Source organism: Notolepis coatsorum (assembly GCF_963971535.1).
Source record: "Notolepis coatsorum genome assembly, chromosome: 15".
NCBI classification, from domain to species: domain Eukaryota; kingdom Metazoa; phylum Chordata; class Actinopteri; order Aulopiformes; family Paralepididae; genus Notolepis; species Notolepis coatsorum.
The window spans coordinates 24394693-24413669 of NC_140179.1; the positions used below are offsets into that span (position 1 = coordinate 24394693).

At 43.7% G+C, this 18977-nt stretch overlaps 1 protein-coding gene across 1 annotated transcript in view; it reads left to right on the plus strand.

Moving 5' to 3' along the window:
• nrf1 (nuclear respiratory factor 1) overlaps positions 1 to 15397 on the plus strand; it is a 57050-nt gene extending 41653 nt beyond the window's left edge. Inside the window, 4 exon segments of the mRNA XM_084331163.1 lie at positions 1083 to 1098; positions 1100 to 1208; positions 7924 to 7983; positions 13981 to 15397. Of these exon segments, the coding sequence (XP_084187289.1) occupies positions 1083 to 1098; positions 1100 to 1208; positions 7924 to 7983; positions 13981 to 14141 (346 nt within the window). The 3' untranslated portion in view covers positions 14142 to 15397.
• Positions 15398 to 18977: the final 3580 nt, after the last annotated feature.

The following is an 18977-nucleotide window of genomic DNA, read 5'->3' on the forward strand; positions in this document are numbered from 1 at the left end:
ACATCCTGATGGAACAGCTTTGTTAGAAACCTCAGCACCTGTCTTCAGGGAGACGTGACAGACTCCATAAGAGGCCCAGGGAAAGCTGCTTAGCCTGCACCCCCAGCCCCCCCTCACTCTAATAACCCCCAGCCCCCCCTCACTCTAATAACCCCCAGCCCCCCCTCACTCTAATAACCCCCAGCCCCCCTCACTCTAATTACCCCCAGCCCCCCCCCCTCACTCTAATAACCCCCAGGCCCCCCCTCACTCTAATAACCCCCAGCCCCCCTCACTCTAATAACCCCCAGCCCCCCTCACTCTAATAACCCCCAGCCCCCCCTCACTCTAATAACCCCCAGCCCCCCTCACTCTAATTACCCCCAGCCCCCCCCCCCTCACTCTAATAACCCCCAGGCCCCCCCCTCACTCTAATAACCCCCCAGGCCCCCCCTCACTCTAATAACCCCCAGCCCCTCCCCTCACTCTAATAACCCCAGCCCCCCCCCCCCTCACTCTAATAACCCCCAGGCCCCCCTCACTCTAATAACCCCCAGCCCCCCCCCCCCCCCTCACTCGAATAACCCCCAGCCCCCCCCTCACTCTAATAACCCCCAGGCCCCTCTCACTCTAATAACCCCCAGCCCCCCCCCCCTCACTCTAATAACCCCCAGACGTGAATCTGGACGTGATGTCACACGAATGCCAGCCGCGCTCAGCCAATAAGACTATTTGTTTTATTAGTGTGAAGGTATACATTTTATCCAGTGCACATTTGGATAGTATTGTAATATTGTGATATCCCATGGATATATATAGCTGTTTTTATACATTTCAACATTTGATTGCTGCATATATTGAGTTCTTTTTCGTTCTGTTTTTTTCAATACAATTCTTTGATATATATTTTATATTTATATATATTTATGTATGTGTGTTGTGCATGCGTTGAATGTATGTGTGTGCATGCGTTCATGTATGTGTGTGTGTGTGCCTTCATGTATATGTGTGTGCCTTCATGTATATGTGTGTGCCTTCATGTATGTGTGTGTGCTTTCATGTATATGTGTGTGCCTTCATGTATGTGTGTGTGTGTGTTGCAGCGAGGCGGCCGCTCACTGCGGTAGCGACGCTCGCCGAGGCCACCCTGCAGGGCGGAGGGCAGATCGTCCTGGCCGGGGAGACAGCGGCAGCGGTGGGCGCTCTGGCGGGGGTGCAGGACGTTAACGGTAAGTCACACCGCAGGACGGGAGGCTAGAGAGTAGGGCTGGACGGTATGGTCTCAAATGTATATCACGGTATAATTTGAAGCATAGACGGTAACGGTATATATCACGGTATATTCATTTATCTTAAAATGTCTATATAAAGGCTTCTGAAGGGGTAAAACACTGGTATGGCAGCTATTACTGTACTCTTGTATTACTAGGGACATATTTCACACAGTACAGAGGTATTTTAATAACATTTATTGTGCAAAACTTCAATAGAAAAATGCAAAACCTTTTCTCAAGTTACTTCCATCTCTGAAAAACACTTTTTTCATGAAATACAAACTACAGGAGGTTTCTTTCCCTCAAACAACTCAAACACAATACAACTCCAACATAACTTAACTTTAGTGTACATGTTTGACAACGTAGAGAGAGAGCGAGAGAACGTGATGTTTGAGCGTCCTAAGTTGCCGTAGTTGATGATGTCACACCAGGATGTCATTGTCAACACACAGAGTTGGAAATGGGAGCGGCCCGATGGCTAAAGCGATATAAAGAAACGAATAGCCAATAAATGTGAAGTTATCTTTGAACCTCTGTTGCCAAGCCTCGTCAATATAACCCCCCCCTTCATCACTAATGGAACTGGTGCCGCGGAGTCACGTTAGAACGTTAGTTAGCGGCTAACGTTAGTTAGCTTAGCGGCTAACATTAGCCTGTTGCTGCGCTAAAGCAAGTCTCCTCTCAGCCTCCTTAGCCAAATTGAAATGCCAAAACTATATGGCAAGGTCCGTGAGCAAGTGGAGAAAGACTCTGTACAATTAAACACTATGCTATGCAACGACCACTGCAAACGTCGAGTGAATCGTCAAGTAGCGTTAGCGGGAAGAAAAAAGCTGGTTACGTCATTGCTACTTTAAGAGCTGCTCTAGTCTACGGGTCACAAGGTATAGTCAAAATGCATACCGTAGCGCAAATTCATACCGGTGTACTTTCTATACCGTTTATACCGTCCACCCCTACTAGAGATATAGTTGATGCTAGAGATATAGTTGATGCTACACTAGAGATATAGTTGATGTTAGAGATATAGTTGATGCTAGAGATGACCCTACTGTCATGCACTTAATCCTAATAAAATAACCTACACTGTCAAGTCAAGTCAAGTCAATTTTATTTATATAGCACATTTTCAGGCAGCGGCAGCTGGCACCAAAGTGCTTCACAGGCAAGTTGATAAAAACAAAATAATGTGATGCAAGATATAAGATTAAAAACATAATAAAGCAAGGCGGTCAGGTGGCGTAGCGGAGATTGCGTTCGTCACCAACACCGGAGACACTGGATTCGCCTGTTCGAATCCAGCTCACAGCTCCGGCGTTGTCACCAGCTTGGCTGGCCGTTCACACTAATACAATTGGCTGTATTAGAGGGTGGGAAAGCTGGCGGGGTGGGTCCGGGTCGTTGTAAACAGCGACTCCTACAGTTCGGTCCGGGGCGCCTGCTCAGCGCGGATAGGATCTAAGGGGGGTAGTGTGATCCTTCCACACGTTACACCCTCTCAGTGAGAGTCCGCGCTGCCAGGTGAAAAGAAGCGGTTGATTGGCTAGACGTGTGTCGGAGGAAGCACGTGATAGCCTCCACTCTCCCAGACCGACTGTGGGGGGTAAGTGCGCAGCGACCAGGAAGGGGATTGGGAATTGGCATAACGACTAACATTGGGATGGGAGAAAATCGGAGGAAAAAGGAGGGGGGAAAAGATGAAAGAGAAAAAAAAAACATAATAAAGCAATGAAAGTAATAAAAACAAAATAATATGATGCAAGATATAACATTAAAAACATAGTAAAGCAATGAAGTAATAAAAACAGGTAGGACACAGTAAAACAAAGAGGATAGAAGGGCCAGGGGTCTAGTGGTGATTAAGTGGGGGGGAAGGCCAAGGAGAACAGGTAGGTTTTTAAAAGCCTGCACGGTCTGGGCGGTCCGTACGCTGAGGGGGAGGCTGTTCCACAGTCTAGGCGCTGCGGTGGAGAAAGCTCTGTCTCCCCTAGTCTTGAGCCTAGTTCTAGGCACCACCAGTAGCAGCTGGTCAGCTGATCTGAGGGATCGTGGGGGGTGTGGCGGTGCAGGAGTTCGGACAGATAGGGAGGAGCCGTGCCATTTAGTGATTTAAAAACATTTAGGGCTAATTTTAAATCGATCCTAAAGCGGACAGGCAGCCAGTGGAGCGAGGCCAAAACTGGGCTGATATGTTCATGTTTTTTTGTTTTGGTGAGGAGGCGGCGAAGCAAGATTTGTCGATGCCCGTGTAAAGGGCATTGCAGTAGTCGAGGCGAGTGGTGACAAAGGCATGTATCACCGTCTCTAGGTTACTTTGGGAGAGGTATGCCTTTGTCTTCGCCAGGGGTCTAAGGTGGTAAAAACTGTTTTTGATTACGGCGCTGACCTGTTTGTCAAATTTTAAATTGCTGTCGAGATGACCCCGAGGTTCCTGAAAAAAAAATCTGTTTCAACAATGTTGACTGCAAACAAGTCATTGATAAACGACAGGCAGATTAGACACATAGCCATAATTTAGAGAGAGAGATTATGCGTTCACAACGCTATCATTGAAGTGGGTGCTGGCATTTAACCAGTTTTTCCCATGTTAATGGCTGGCACTCAAACTGTTTTTTTTTAAACTTTTTCTTTTCATGTCAACGTTCACACGCACAATATATGCTTACCTAGGCCGAAAACTGTCGAAATTGTAGTTATTTGAAGTTTGGATTTTTTTTCACGACTGAGGTAGGTAAATTACATTTCTTGAGACTAAAGTACCGGCAACACTTTGATGAACATTGTTACTCAGCTGATAGAGTTATACCCTTCTTGCTGTCTTGTCGCACAGAACTTGTAAGTCGCTTTGGATAAAAGCGTCAGCTAAATGACTAAATGTAAATGTAAATGTAGGTACCCATCCCTAGTCGTAGAGTAGCAGCGCTCGCAGTTCTACTACTAACGCGCTCCGACGTACAGTACCAATGTATATAACGTGAGATATACAACCATCAAATGCACACAGCACACACACCCACACGCACACACTCACTCAAACAAACAACACACTGCAGCACCCACTCTCCACACTTTAGATCACACAAACACACTTTACACTTTATATTTATTGATAAAGGATTTGCACTACAACTCGTACACCTACTGTGAATTGTACCTAAATTGCACCTCGTCCCATTTCTGCCTTGCACTATATAGTATTGTATATTAGTACACTGCACAGTATTGTATATTGTATGGTAACTACGTCTATTCTGCATCGAACATTGTACATATGTCTAAACTGAACACTGTGCCCTCATTTTTTTACTTCTAATTTTACTATGTTATTTTATTTCATACTTATCTTGTCTTGCACAGTCTCTGGAGCGTAACAGTAAGAAGCATTTTGTATAAAAGTATTCTGTACTTCTGTATGACAAATATTAAAGAAACTTGAAACTTGAACTTGAACTTGAGATGAACTTTGTGAACTGAACATTCTAACGATGTCCTCTGTCCATTTGAAATCTACGGAGGTCGGCAATCCCAAAATAGAATTCTTGAGGGACCCTAAAGTGGTCTGCACACGGCGGGCGACAGACGTCGCCTGGCGATGCGATCGCCTGTTGCTCAACGACAATCGCTTATCCCCCCACACCAGAGGCGACCGTCGCTCTGTCTAGCTGGGGGTGTGGTTACTTGTTTCCCCCCGGGAGATATAGGAGGACGGACCGCCGGGACCGGACGTCATGTTGTTGTGAAGTGAGCATATTAGCAGCTCTTCACTAGCACTAGCAGGTAGCTGTGTTGCGCGTTACGAGGGAATATTAACCTGTAAAACCCATATTGAGCTGGAATTAAACCACCATATACGAATACAACCTCTCCTCATTCTTCCTGACATTACTGCATGCCTGATCGCTACGATACGTTCATTACCAACGATTGGACAAGTATTGTTATGCAGCTGCTGAGAGAGTGTATTTTTCACGGAAGACGCAAACTGTTTTGTTCTCAACCATAATTTTCTTTGGACAATAAACCTTACAAACTACATCAGCTGCAGCCTGGACATTAAACTCTGTCAACATCCACAACTTCTTTTGTTACCCGAGTATAAAAACACTAGTAGATGCATCGTGGCGCATTGTTCATTTATTAGTTAATGACAAGCGGCCACTACAGCTTCTCAAACTAACGTTATTTATTTAAATTGTTCCCATTAATAATAATGAACATAAGTAGCATGGTAATAATACGGAGGTTATTGATCAATGAATGTATTGAATGATACATTAATGGTGTACAAATGATACACCAGTAGAACTACTTAGAAGTCATGTTATTTCCTCATTGTCCTGCCTGCCGTCGCCTCCAAAAATAGGATCGAGGCGATTTTGAGCGAGGCGACAGAAATAGCTGCGCGACCGTCGCTTCAGAATCTCCTGCCGTGTGGGTTCTCTCATTCATAACAATGAAGGCGATACAATTCTGTCTGTCTGCTCGCTAAAAAAATCGGTCGCCTGGCTAAAATCGCTCGCCGTGTGGGGACCCCTTAAGAACCATCCAGTCATCGGAACAGAACATACTTGAGGGTTTCTAAGAACCGTCATTAGATAGAGTCGAATAGGTTCCAATATTCCAATCTTAACAGTGAAGAGATATAAAGAGGTTGCTTACCAATAAGGGCTTTAAAAATTAACAAATAGCAGTGTTTGTTGAGCCTTTCTGCAAGAGAGGACCAACCCACCCTGCCATACAGGACACAGTGGTGCGCATCATATCCGTCCCCAGTAATACATCTAAGAGTGCAGCTCTTAGCAAAGTATTTTTCCATCAGGCCCACCATCCAAATGTACACTTGAAATACAGCCACGGAATTAATTTGTTATGCAATTTACTTTTGCCTGTTTGACCTTCAAGATTGAACTTGAAGCATATTATTTTACTAATCGCAGCACTACTCGGAGTGAGACTGAGTTTGTTTGACCGTGGGACTAGTAGCTGTCAAAAGGCAAATTATGTGAGTTGTAATAATAATTCATCCCTAATATAAAATTAGATTAGGACTAATGTACTGAGGAGAGAGACGGACACGGCACCCACAGAAGGAAGGTATGAAGGACAGAGCAGGAGAGGAGAGAGGGAGCATCAAACCTTTCTGTCTACAGCTAGGTTGATTAGATTAGATTAAAATGTACTGTCATCATGCAGCACAAGTACAGTACAACAAAAAGAAGTCTGGCATCCAACCAGAGTGCAAATGTAACGGTAAAGTGCAACAGTAATATACAATGTACAGGTGATTAACCTCCTTGTCTTTAGTGTTGAGCCTCAATAATGACATCAGGAGCCCTTTCTCCTCCGTGTCTTTAGTGTTGAGCCTCAATATGACACTAGTTTCCAGTCGCTGCCCTGCGTTTGACCCCTAGGAGTCTGGCAGCTGCTCTGCTCTAGAATTACATTTTAGGATCATGTGACTCATTTAACCTCAGGTGTAATGAAAACCTTCAGTGTAAGCGGAAGCTACTCTGGAAGTATAGTTTTACAAGCTACCTGTTACTTCACACTGGAAGGAGTTGAACTACAGCAAAGCTACCCTCAGGGGAAATATAGTTTGTAAAAGTAGTCCAAACTATTTATATATATATATATATATATATATATATATATATATATATATATATATATATATATATATATATATATATATATATATATCAAATCCACACGTGAAATGTAATAACAAAGTATAATCGCTTTAATCCTATTTGGGTTCTTCACAGAACTGATGAACATTTTCATCATAACTTTATCATAACGACGGTCTGAACAATGAGCTTGTCAGTGTAGTTGTCAGAGCGGAATCTCTTACTTATGACACACAAGCAAAGTTCTCTCAAACTTCCTGTTCAGCCTCTCAAAGTCCCCGTTTAGCCTTTCAAACTTCCTGTTCAGCCTCTCAAACTTCCTGTTCAGCTTCTCAAAGTCCCCGTTCAGCCTCTCAAGCTTCCTGTTCAGCCTCTCAAACTTCCTGTTCAGCCTCTCAAACTTCCTGTTCAGCCTCTCAAACTTCCCGTTCAGCCTCTCAAACTTCCTGTTCAGCCTCAAACTTCCTGCTCAGCCTCTCAAACTTCCTGCTCAGCCTCTCAAACTTCCTGTTCAGCCTCTCAAACATCCTGTTCAGCCTCTCAAACTTCCCGTTCAGCCTCTCAAACTTCCTGCTCAGCCTCTCAAACTTCCTGTTCAGCCTCTCAAACATCCTGTTCAGCCTCTCAAACTTCCCGTTCAGCCTCTCAAACTTCCTGCTCAGCCTCTCAAACATCCTGCTCAACCTCTCAAACTTCCTGTTCAGCCTCTCAAACATCCTGCTCAACCTCTCAAACTTCCCGTTCAGCCTCTCAAACTTCCAGTAATGAACTAAACCTCAAACTAGCTTAAAAAAAAACTATAATCACCATGTACATTTGGATTTAGTTGAACTACAGACAAACTACTGTAATTAAATACCCCCTCCCCCCCCCCCCCCCCACGCTGGATTTAAATGAGCTAGTCGCCTGTTGATGGAATGTTCAGTTCTCCAACTCCTAGCCACACATGTGAGGTCCTGGCCTGAAAGGGCTGTTGTTTTAATGGTGTCTCACTCTCTGTTCCTTTAATGGTGTCTCACTCTCTGTTCCTGTTCCAGGTGACGACGAAACGCAAGACACCCGCAACGTTTTCTACTTGAGAGGAAGTGAATTTCAAAGTAAGGCTGTAGCTGTTTTTTTTGTTGTTTTTTGCAAAATGGCTACCCTTGAAAAATATTCAAGCTGGCTGAATAACATGCCCTGCCATACATGTGTACAGTATTGAGTCTTAGGATCTTGTTTTTCTTGACAACTGGGGAAAATCTGGACAATTGGGGGGGGGGCATCAAGAAGAGAGACTGTGGTATTGAAATAAGTGAATTCGCCTCGCCCCGTTGACCCTGTTCACACGGTGGCTTTCAGGGATCCCAACCTGTGCATGACATGGGAGCAAAATGGCCGGCGTGTGAGTAATGGTCAACTGGCAAATGTTTTCACTTGCCTTGATATTTAAGACTCGATACGACATTGAATTGCTGGTTAAGATGTTGTTGTTGTTGTTGTTTTGTTGCAATCTGCGCATCGTGCCAGTTGCTACCTTTGGTCCTTAGTAATACTAATATAAAAATTACTTATCAGCTGGATTTAATTTAATTTTAAACCTTTATTTAAACTTAAAAAATATACAGAGTTAAGCAAAAAAAATTAAAGGCATATACAATCACACAGCATATACAATCATAACAATTAGACAAGTATGGATAACAATCAATTAAATCACGTACAACTTTGATTGACAGACAGGTATGTAAAGCTACACCACTGTATCGCCCGTCTTCACAATATGCGGTCGTCTCACTTATATCTGAGCGAGCGGCGGACGACCCGGAGCCAGGGGTCGTATCGCTGCTCCGGGACTGTTGACCTTTAGCTAATCACCGCCGCGGGGGGGGCAGGGGAGAGGAGAGCACCGCTTCTAAGTGCGCTGCGTTAGACGCTACTGATTGGCTTGTGTGTGTAGAGACCCTTCACTGGCACAAACGCACACCATGCGCACACACAGACGCACACATCTCGGGGGCCACAACAGGCCCTCAGTGTCAGTAATGAGTGGCTGCTGGAGCCACTCGACTCGGTGCTGTTGTTACCTCGCCAGGCCAGGCCTGAGCCCCTCTCTGCTCCGCAATCACCGCTGGCAACAAGGACCTGCATCAACACAGTCAGTCAGTGAGCCCTGCCAGCGCTGTGAGAACCCTCTGTAGAGGAGGGGGCCTCTCTCACCCCCTCTCTCTCACCCCCACACAGAGGAGGGGGCCTCTCTCACCCCTTGATTTTTGAATATTCCAATAGTGGTCAAATTATTTTAAAGAAATCAAATAGTTCATGCGAATATTGTTTTGGCTCCAAAAAAAAGATATTCCCCCTTGGCAACTACACTGTGTGGTGTATTGAGAGGGACCCTATTAACTGTTACACCACTGAACCGCATGCTGGGTACAGCCCGCTAGCTAGCAGGGTAGCATAACGGTCTTTTAACATGCTGGGTACAGCCCGCTAGCTAGCAGGGTAGCATAACAGTCTTTTAACATGCTGGGTACAGCCCGCTAGCTAGCAGGGTAGCATAACAGTCTGTTAACATGCTGGGTACAGCCCGCTAGCTAGCAGGGTAGCATAACAGTCTGTTAACATGCTGGGTACAGCCCGCTAGCTAGCAGGGTAGCATAACAGTCTGTTAACATGCTGGGTACAGCCCGCTAGCTAGCCAGGTAGCATAACAGTCTGTTAACATGCTGGGTACAGCTCGCTAGCTAGCTAGGTAGCATAACAGTCTGTTAACATGCTGGGTACAGCCCGCTAGCTAGCCAGGTAGCATAACAGTCTGTTAACATGCTGGGTACAGCCCGCTAGCTAGCCAGGTAGCATAACAGTCTGTTAACATACTGGGTACAGCCCGCTAGCTAGCCAGGTAGCATAACAGTCTGTTAACATGCTGGGTACAGCCCGCTAGCTAGCCAGGTAGCATAACAGTCTGTTAACATGCTGGGTACAGCTCGCTAGCTAGCCAGGTAGCATAACAGTCTGTTAACATGCTGGGTACAGCCTGCTAGCTAGCCAGGTAGCATAACAGTCTGTTAACATGCTGGGTACAGCCTGCTAGCTAGCCAGGTAGCATAACAGTCTGTTAACAGCTGGGGGAACGGAAAGGAAAGATGAAGAGAGAGAGACCGGACACGTTACATGGTAGCAACGTTTTGTACGTTTGCCGTGTTGTTTCACTATGTTTAATTACAAGCATCAGTGATGTACCTTTCAGAATTAACGCAAATCCGGAAAATACGCTAGCCTGGTCCGCTAGCATTAGCTGTTAGCAATGACAGCAGTGTTGGATTATCTGGGATCATCCCCTTTTTTTTATCCACTTTTTCTCCCATTTTCAATTTTTCTCCCATCCCAATTTTCATATCATCCAATTCAACCCTCCCCTGTCTCCGAACGTTGTTTCTTGCCTCCCACAAGCCGGCTGCAATGTGGACTAAGTCATACATAGCATGAGTCCCCTCCGATACTCGAGGTAACAGCCGTCGCATCTTTTCACCTGCGCGGCTCGATCTTTCAGCGTCGGGGGTCTGGGCTTTGGAGGGGCCCCGCCCCCGTCGCTTCTTGATTCTACTGCACAGGCGCACCAACCGACCTGTAGGAGTCGCTGTCCACAACGCCCGATCCCCACCCTTCAGTTTCCCTCCCCGTAATACGGCCAATGTGTATTACTGTGGACGACCAGCTAAACTGAAAGCAATGTGGAGAGCTGGGCTCGAACAGGAGGCATCCTGTTCGAGCCCAGTCTCCAGCATTCGTTGCGAGCGCCTTGCCCACTGCGCCACGTAGCCGCCGTATCTGGGATCATCCCTATGTTCCCCGGGTCCTATGTTCCCCGGGTTCTATGTTCCCCACTTTGATTGATTAATAGATTGAAATTTTTATTAATTTTTATTATTTTATTAATTATTAATGTCCGCCTTGTTTCGAACGGTTAAGCTTAGGCCCTCTTTCGAACTGGTTAAGGTTAGAGTTTGGAATCAGGGCTGGTGGTCTAAAATGTTCAATCAATCAATCAATCAAAGTGGGGAACATAGATCCCGGGGAACATAGGACCCGGGGAACATAGGACCCGGGGAACATAGACATGCTCCCGATTATCTCACGTTCGATATTTAGTAAAGACTCCATCTTAATTAGATTAGTATTCGAATAGTTCCCAGTGACTATCGAATAGCAATTCTGTGAGTTTTGCGACGGGACTGAATCTTGCTTGTCAGTAAATGGAGCCGCGCAGACGACTAGTTACTGACCTTTTATCCTCGCTGCCACTCTGACAGCTTGTGGGGCAGAGACCCACGTGACTGCAGCAATAATCCCCAGGACGCACACACACACACACACACACACACACACAGCTGGGCAGGGGGGGGCAGAGCGAGGCTCAATCGGACCATTGTTCAGCAGTGCTGTGTCTCTAACATGGCGGCCTGGCTGTCGCACACAGTTACCTGGACTTTACTGCAGAACTGGCCCGGCCTCTCTGTCCATAACGCTGCATGTTCTGTATCGGGGGGGGGGGGGGGGGGGGGGACTAAAAGACAGAGGAGCAGGTGTCTGTTTTAAGAACAGTATTACTTTACAAACCTATTCGCCTTATAATGAGATGGATTGTTTTGCCCACAAAATTCTGTGTTGATTAATTTCTATATAACTATTAACCCTTTCACTGCCACGCTACCAAAACGGTTAACCCTTTCACTGCGGCGACACACAGAAGGTTAACCCTTTCACTGCTGCACGACAGCCGGTTAACCCTTTCACTGCCACATGACAGAAGGTTAACCCTTTACTATCACACAACCGACGGCGACCGTAAAGGGTTAACCTTCTGTCGTGTGGCAGTGAAAGGGTTAAAGTATTAATTAAAAATAAAAAAAAGGTTCGTAAAGGTGCTGTAAGTGGTATTCTTCTGTTAAAATAAGTGTTAAGTAGCTCTACATTCCAACAGCCATCACTGAGAGTGTGTGGTCAATAACATGGGTCTCCCAGTCCCTCCACTCTGCAGTATAGAGTGTCTGGTCAGTAACATGGGTCACTCAGTCCCTCCACTCTACAGTAAACAGCCATCACTTATATAGAGTGTCTGGTCAGTAACATGGGTCTCCCAGTCCCTCCACTCTGCAGTATAGAGTGTCTGGTCAGTAACATGGGTCACTCAGTCCCTCCACTCTGCAGTATAGAGTGTCTGGTCAGTAACATGGGTCACTCAGTCCCTCCACTCTGCAGTATAGAGTGTCTGGTCAGTAACATGGGTCACTCAGTCCCTCCACTCTGCAGTAAACAGCCATCACTTATATAGAGTGTCTGGTCAGTAACATGGGTCTCCCAGTCCCTCCACTCTGCAGTAAACAGCCATCACTGATGTAGAGTGTCTGGTCAGTAACATGGGTCTCAGTCCCTCCGCTCTGCAGTAAACAGCCATCACTTATATAGAGTGTCTGGTCAGTAACATGGGTCTCCCAGTCCCTCCACTCTGCAGTAAACAGCCATCACTGATGTAGAGTGTCTGGTCAGTAACATGGGTCTCAGTCCCTCCGCTCTGCAGTAAACAGTCATCACTGATATAGAGTGTCTGGTCAGTAACATGGGTCTCAGTCCCTCCGCTCTGCAGTAAACAGTCATCACTGATGTAGAGTGTCTGGTCAGTAACATGGGTCTCTCAGTCCCTCCACTCTGCAGTAAACAGTCATCACTGATATAGAGTGTCTGGTCAGTAACATGGGTCTCCCAGTCCCTCCACTCTGCAGTAAACAGCCATCACTGATATAGAGTGTCTGGTCAGTAACATGGGTCTCTCACTCAGTCCCTCCACTCTGCAGTAAACAGCCATCACTGGTCAGTAACATGGGTCTCCCAGTCCCTCCACTCACACAGAAAATACATGGTCTGGTATCCTTTTCCCACTTTATCAGGAGAGAGAATCCTAGATATTTTAACTTATTTCAAGAAATCTTACCAAGTCAAATTTGCTGGCAAATTATGTTCATTGTTTCAAGCACATATTTGTTTTTATTTCTTATTTTTGTCGGACCATTTTTGCTGTGTGGAGTTCTCTCTCCTGATTGGTTCAAGTGAGAACAGGATACCATAACATGTATTTTGTGTTTACTGCAGTGTCGAGGGACAGACTATATCAGTGATAGCTGTCAGAATGCAGAACTATTCTTTTAACATGTTGACTACTTATTCTAACACATAGACCACTTATTTTAACATGTAGACCACTTATTTGAACATGTAGGCCACATATTTGAACATGTAGACTACTTATTTTAACATGTAGACTACTTATTTTAACATGTAGACCACTTATTTTAACATGTAAGCCACATATTTTAATATGTAGAAGACTACTTATTTTAACACGTGGACCACTTATTTTAACATGTAAACCACTTATTTTAACACGTAGACCACTTATTTTAACATGTAGACCACTTATTTTAACATGTAGGCCACATATTTTAATATGTAGAAGACTACTTATTTAGGGGAGCTCCAGTAGCTCACCACGTACCGCGAGTGCTATTTCAGCGCCGTGGACAACCGTGCTCGTCACGGATCTGGGGCTGAGCGAGTTCGAATCCCGGACTGCAGCCGTGCCTTTCCCAGAGTGTCTTCCCCCCCATCTGAACCCTTTCAGCCTGCTTCTGTCGGTCAAACTTGACCAAGTATAAATGCGATAAACGTATAAAAGAGCCAGGGAAATGGCCAAAGTTTAAAAAAAAAGAAGACTACTTATTTTAACACATAGACCACTTATTTTAACACGTAGACTACTTATTTTAACATGTAGACCACTTATTTTAAGAAAGAAAATACCACTTACAGCACCTTTTTAAAATGTGTCACTTTAACCAATCAGGAGAGAGAACTCTACACAGCAAAAATGGTCTGACAAAAATAAGAAATAAAAAAGAATATGTGCTTGAAACAAGGTGTCATGTCCGTCTCAGGTGTGTGGGTGTGTGTAAGAGAGACCCCGCTGTGTGTAACCTCTCCCTCCCTCCCCCTCTCAGGCCTGGTCCAGATCAGCATGTAACCTCTCTCCCCCCCCTCTCTCTCCCCCCTCTCAGGTCTGGTCCAGATCCCCGTCAGCATGTACCAGACGGTCGTCACCAGCCTCGCTCAGGGGAACCGGCCCGTCCAGGTTGCCATGGCGCCCGTCACCACGCGCATCGACAACACGGTCACGCTGGACGGCCAGGCGGTGGAGGTCGTGACCCTAGAACAGTGACATTAAGCCCACTCCTCCGCGACCCTACGACCCCTATCCTGCATCGTGTGAGGAGTTTGTACAAAATGGCTGCCCTGGACATTTTTTTTTTTTATTTTTTTTTCGCCATTTTCCACATTACACTCTGTACAATGTAAAATATATTTTTAGATGTACATCTGCAGGGGAATTAAAAGTGACAGATCTATCAGTACATCATGTTTACTATGTAAAGATGTTCATGTTTTTGTTTTTCCATTAGCTGCGTTGTGTTTTTTTTTGTTTTTCTTAGTATCGTGATGTCGACAATTGTGTTACTTGAGAGGTTAGAGAATTTAGTATTTATTTCCATAAACACTTAACAACCGTTTAACAAAAAAACAAAAACAAAAAAATGATGAACCAAAAAGCCACCTCCTCCTCTTGCCCCTCATTGTGTGCCGGTCTCTCTCCTCTACGTTGGTACTAAGTGTCTTGTCTGCTTCACTTCCTGTCTGTATAGAATGCGTTTACCGACTCAGTGCCATAGCAACAAGCCACTCCTCTCTGTCTGAAACCTCATCTATTATATCTGACTACTTCCCATCACTACTTCACAACCTTTGAAGAGAGCAGCATCGAACACACACTCACAGACATTTCCCCTGATCATAATTGTTCTGAATGAAAACATGTAACTGTGGAATGCCTCCTCTTGTTTGTGCGGTTGTTCCCTGTTCTCTACTAGTCCACGCGCCCCACATGATGTGAAGACTCAGGATATGAAGTGAGCTGTTTTCTACTGCTGGATGAGCTGAGCTTCTCTCAGCAGCCATTTTGTCTACAGAGTCCCATGGGTTTCTATTAATGCATGGGCTGGAACATCCCTCTTCCGTTTTCCTTTTACCCTCCTCTGTGCGTAGGACCGGGGGGTCTTCTGCGATGTTTTGTAAATCAGGGACCGACTGATGATCCGTGATGAGATGTATATGATGATCTGAGACATTTCTTCAAATCTCACGAGAGGGGGGGAAAAAAAGCTAACTGTTTGCAGAAAATCCTCTCGTTTCTCAGTTGTGATGACGAGTTGCTGGAATCGCACCACGCCTCTGTTAAAATGAACCAATAAACTGGCTGCTGTTCACCTCTCGTCCTTCTGTTGCTCCGTGTTAAACAAACACCAGCGGTGTGAAAAGTACCCAGAAATTATACTTAAGTGAAAGTATGGGTAGCGTCTCAAAATTGTACTCGTAAAAGTCAAAGTATCTGGCTAAAAACAAACTTGAGTAAAAGTAAAAAAGTTTCTACTTTTAAATGTACTTAAGTACTAAAAAGTAAAAACTTTTTTTCTGACTGTCTATTCTTCTGATAGCAGGTATTTAATCAAAGATCCCCGCTTTCTAGTCTTGCACAAGGACCAATCAGCATGGGTATGGGCGGGTTAATTTTCCATTGATGGGGATTTGATTGGCTGTTTTTAAATAAAGTGCGGCCGCAGGATTAATAACATTAACGTTAGTTCGGCCAGAGAAACAATATACTAATTAAAATGTTTGGACCTGCAAGATTTGTACTTTGTAGGTGTGCATTTTTAATGTAAGGAGTAAAAAATATGTTTTTTTTCTCTGAAATGTAATTGAGTAAAAGTACAAGTATACAAACCTAATAATACTCAAGTAAAGTACAAATCCCCCAAAACAGTACTTAAGTATTGTAACAAAGTACAATTACTCAAGTACTTTACACCCCTGACAAACACCATGTTGTTCAGTTTTAAACAAACACCACGTTGTTCAGTGTTAAACAAACATGTTGTTCAGTGTTAAACAAACATGTTGTTCACTGTTAAACAAACATGTTGTTCAGTGTTAAACACCATGTTCAGTGTTAAACACCATGTTCAGTGTTAAACACCATGTTCAGTGTTAAACACCATGTTCAGTGTTAAACACCATGTTCAGTGTTAAACAAACATGTTGTTCAGTGTTAAACAAACATGTTGTTCAGTGTTAAACAAACATGTTGTTCAGAGTGTTAAACACCATGTTCAGTGTTAAACAAACACCATGTTGTTCAGTGTTAAACAAACACCATGTTGTTCAGTGTTAAACACCATGTTGTTCAGTGTTAAACACCATGTTGTTCAGTGTTAAACACCATGTTGTTCAGTGTTAAACAAACACCATGTTCAGTGTTAAACAAACACCATGTTGTTCAGTGTTAAACAAACACCATGTTGTTCAGTGTTAAACAAACACCATGTTGTTCAGTGTTAAACAAACACCATGTTGTTCAGTGTTAAACAAACACCATGTTGTTCAGTGTTAAACAAACACCATGTTCTGTGTTAAACAAACATGTTGTTCAGTGTTAAACAAACACCATGTTCCGTGTTAAACAAACATGTTGTTCAGTGTTAAACAAACACCATGTTGTTCAGTGTTAAACAAACACCATGTTCAGTGTTAAACACCATATTGTTCAGTGTTAAACAAACATGGTGTTCAGTGTTAAACACCATGTTCAGTGTTAAACACCATGTTCAGTGTTAAACAAACATGTTGTTCAGTGTTAAACAAACATGTTGTTCAGAGTGTTAAACACCATGTTCAGTGTTAAACAAACACCATGTTGTTCAGTGTTAAACACCATGTTGTTCAGTGTTAAACACCATGTTGTTCAGTGTTAAACACCATGTTGTTCAGTGTTAAACAAACACAATGTTCAGTGTTAAACAAACACCATGTTCAGTGTTAAACAAACACCATGTTGTTCAGTGTTAAACAAACACCATGTTGTTCAGTGTTAAACAAACACCATGTTCAGTGTTAAACAAACACCATGTTCTGTGTTAAACAAACATGTTGTTCAGTGTTAAACAAACACCATGTTCAGTGTTAAACAAACACCATGTTCAGTGTTAAACAAACACCATGTTGTTCAGTGTTAAACACCATATTGTTCAGTGTTAAACAAACACCATGTTCAGTGTTAAACAAACACCATGTTGTTCAGTGTTAAACACCATATTGTTCAGTGTTAAACAAACATGGTGTTCAGTGTTAAACACCATGTTCAGTGTTAAACACCATGTTCAGTGTTAAACAAACATGTTGTTCAGTGTTAAACAAACATGTTGTTCAGTGTTAAACAAACATGTTGTTCAGAGTGTTAAACACCATGTTCAGTGTTAAACAAACACCATGTTGTTCAGTGTTAAACAAACACCATGTTGTTCAGTGTTAAACAAACACCATGTTGTTCAGTGTTAAACACCATGTTGTTCAGTGTTAAACACCATGTTGTTCAGTGTTAAACAAACACCATGTTCAGTGTTAAACAAACACCATGTTCAGTGTTAAACAAACACCATGTTGTTCAGTGTTAAACAAACACCATGTTCAGTGTTAAACAAACACCATGTTGTTCAGTGTTAAACAAACACCATGTTGTTCAGTGTTAAACAAACACCATGTTCCGTGTTAAACAAACATGTTGTTCAGTGTTAAACAAACACCATGTTCCGTGTTAAACAAACATGTTGTTCAGTGTTAAACAAACACCATGTTGTTCAGTGTTAAACAAACACCATGTTCAGTGTTAAACAAACACCATGTTGTTCAGTGTTAAACAAACACCATGTTGTTCAGTGTTAAACACCATGTTGTTCAGTGTTAAACAAACATGGTGTTCAGTGTTAAACACCATGTTCAGTGTTAAACACCATGTTCAGTGTTAAACAAACATGTTGTTCAGTGTTAAACAAACATGTTGTTCAGTGTTAAACAAACATGTTGTTCAGAGTGTTAAACACCATGTTCAGTGTTAAACAAACACCATGTTGTTCAGTGTTAAACAAACACCATGTTGTTCAGTGTTAAACACCATGTTGTTCAGTGTTAAACACCATGTTGTTCAGTGTTAAACAAACACCATGTTCAGTGTTAAACAAACACCATGTTCAGTGTTAAACAAACACCATGTTGTTCAGTGTTAAACAAACACCATGTTGTTCAGTGTTAAACAAACACCATGTTGTTCAGTGTTAAACAAACACCATGTTCCGTGTTAAACAAACATGTTGTTCAGTGTTAAACAAACACCATGTTCCGTGTTAAACAAACATGTTGTTCAGTGTTAAACAAACACCATGTTGTTCAGTGTTAAACAAACACCATGTTCAGTGTTAAACAAACACCATGTTGTCCGCAAGGACGACTTCAAGCTGGAAATGGTAACAACAGATGAGGTACTCAATAAACTGAGCGCCCTCCAACCTAACAAGGCCACTGGCCATGACACATCCCCTCCAAATTCCTCAGAGACTCAGCAGCCGCCATCACCCCAATCATCACACACATAATAAACCTCTCCATAAAACAGGGACACGTCCCCAAGGACTTCAAAATTGCGAGGGTGACCCCTCTGCACAAAAAGGGCAGCAAATTAGACCCAGGCAACTACCGCCCTGTTTCTATTCTCACCTCCATCTCGAAAGTCATGGAAAAAATAGTCTACGAACAGGTCGAAAAGTACCTAGCGGAAAAAAAACGAATCTACGAATTCCAATCTGGCTTCAGAACATCCCTCTCCACTGACGCATGCCTTCTCTATTTGAATGACCACATCAAACAAGAGGTGGACGCAGGCAAATACTGCGGCATGGTCATGCTGGACCTACAAAAGGCCTTTGACACGGTCAATCACTCCATTCTGATTGACAAGCTAAAAGCAATTGGTTTTGATAGTCTATCAGTGAGCTGGATGCAATCCTACCTTGAGGGGAGGGAACAGATGGTGGAGGTAAACGGTACCCTATCCCCCCCCCTCACAGTGAGCTGTGGTGTTCCACAAGGAAGCATACTAGGACCGCTACTG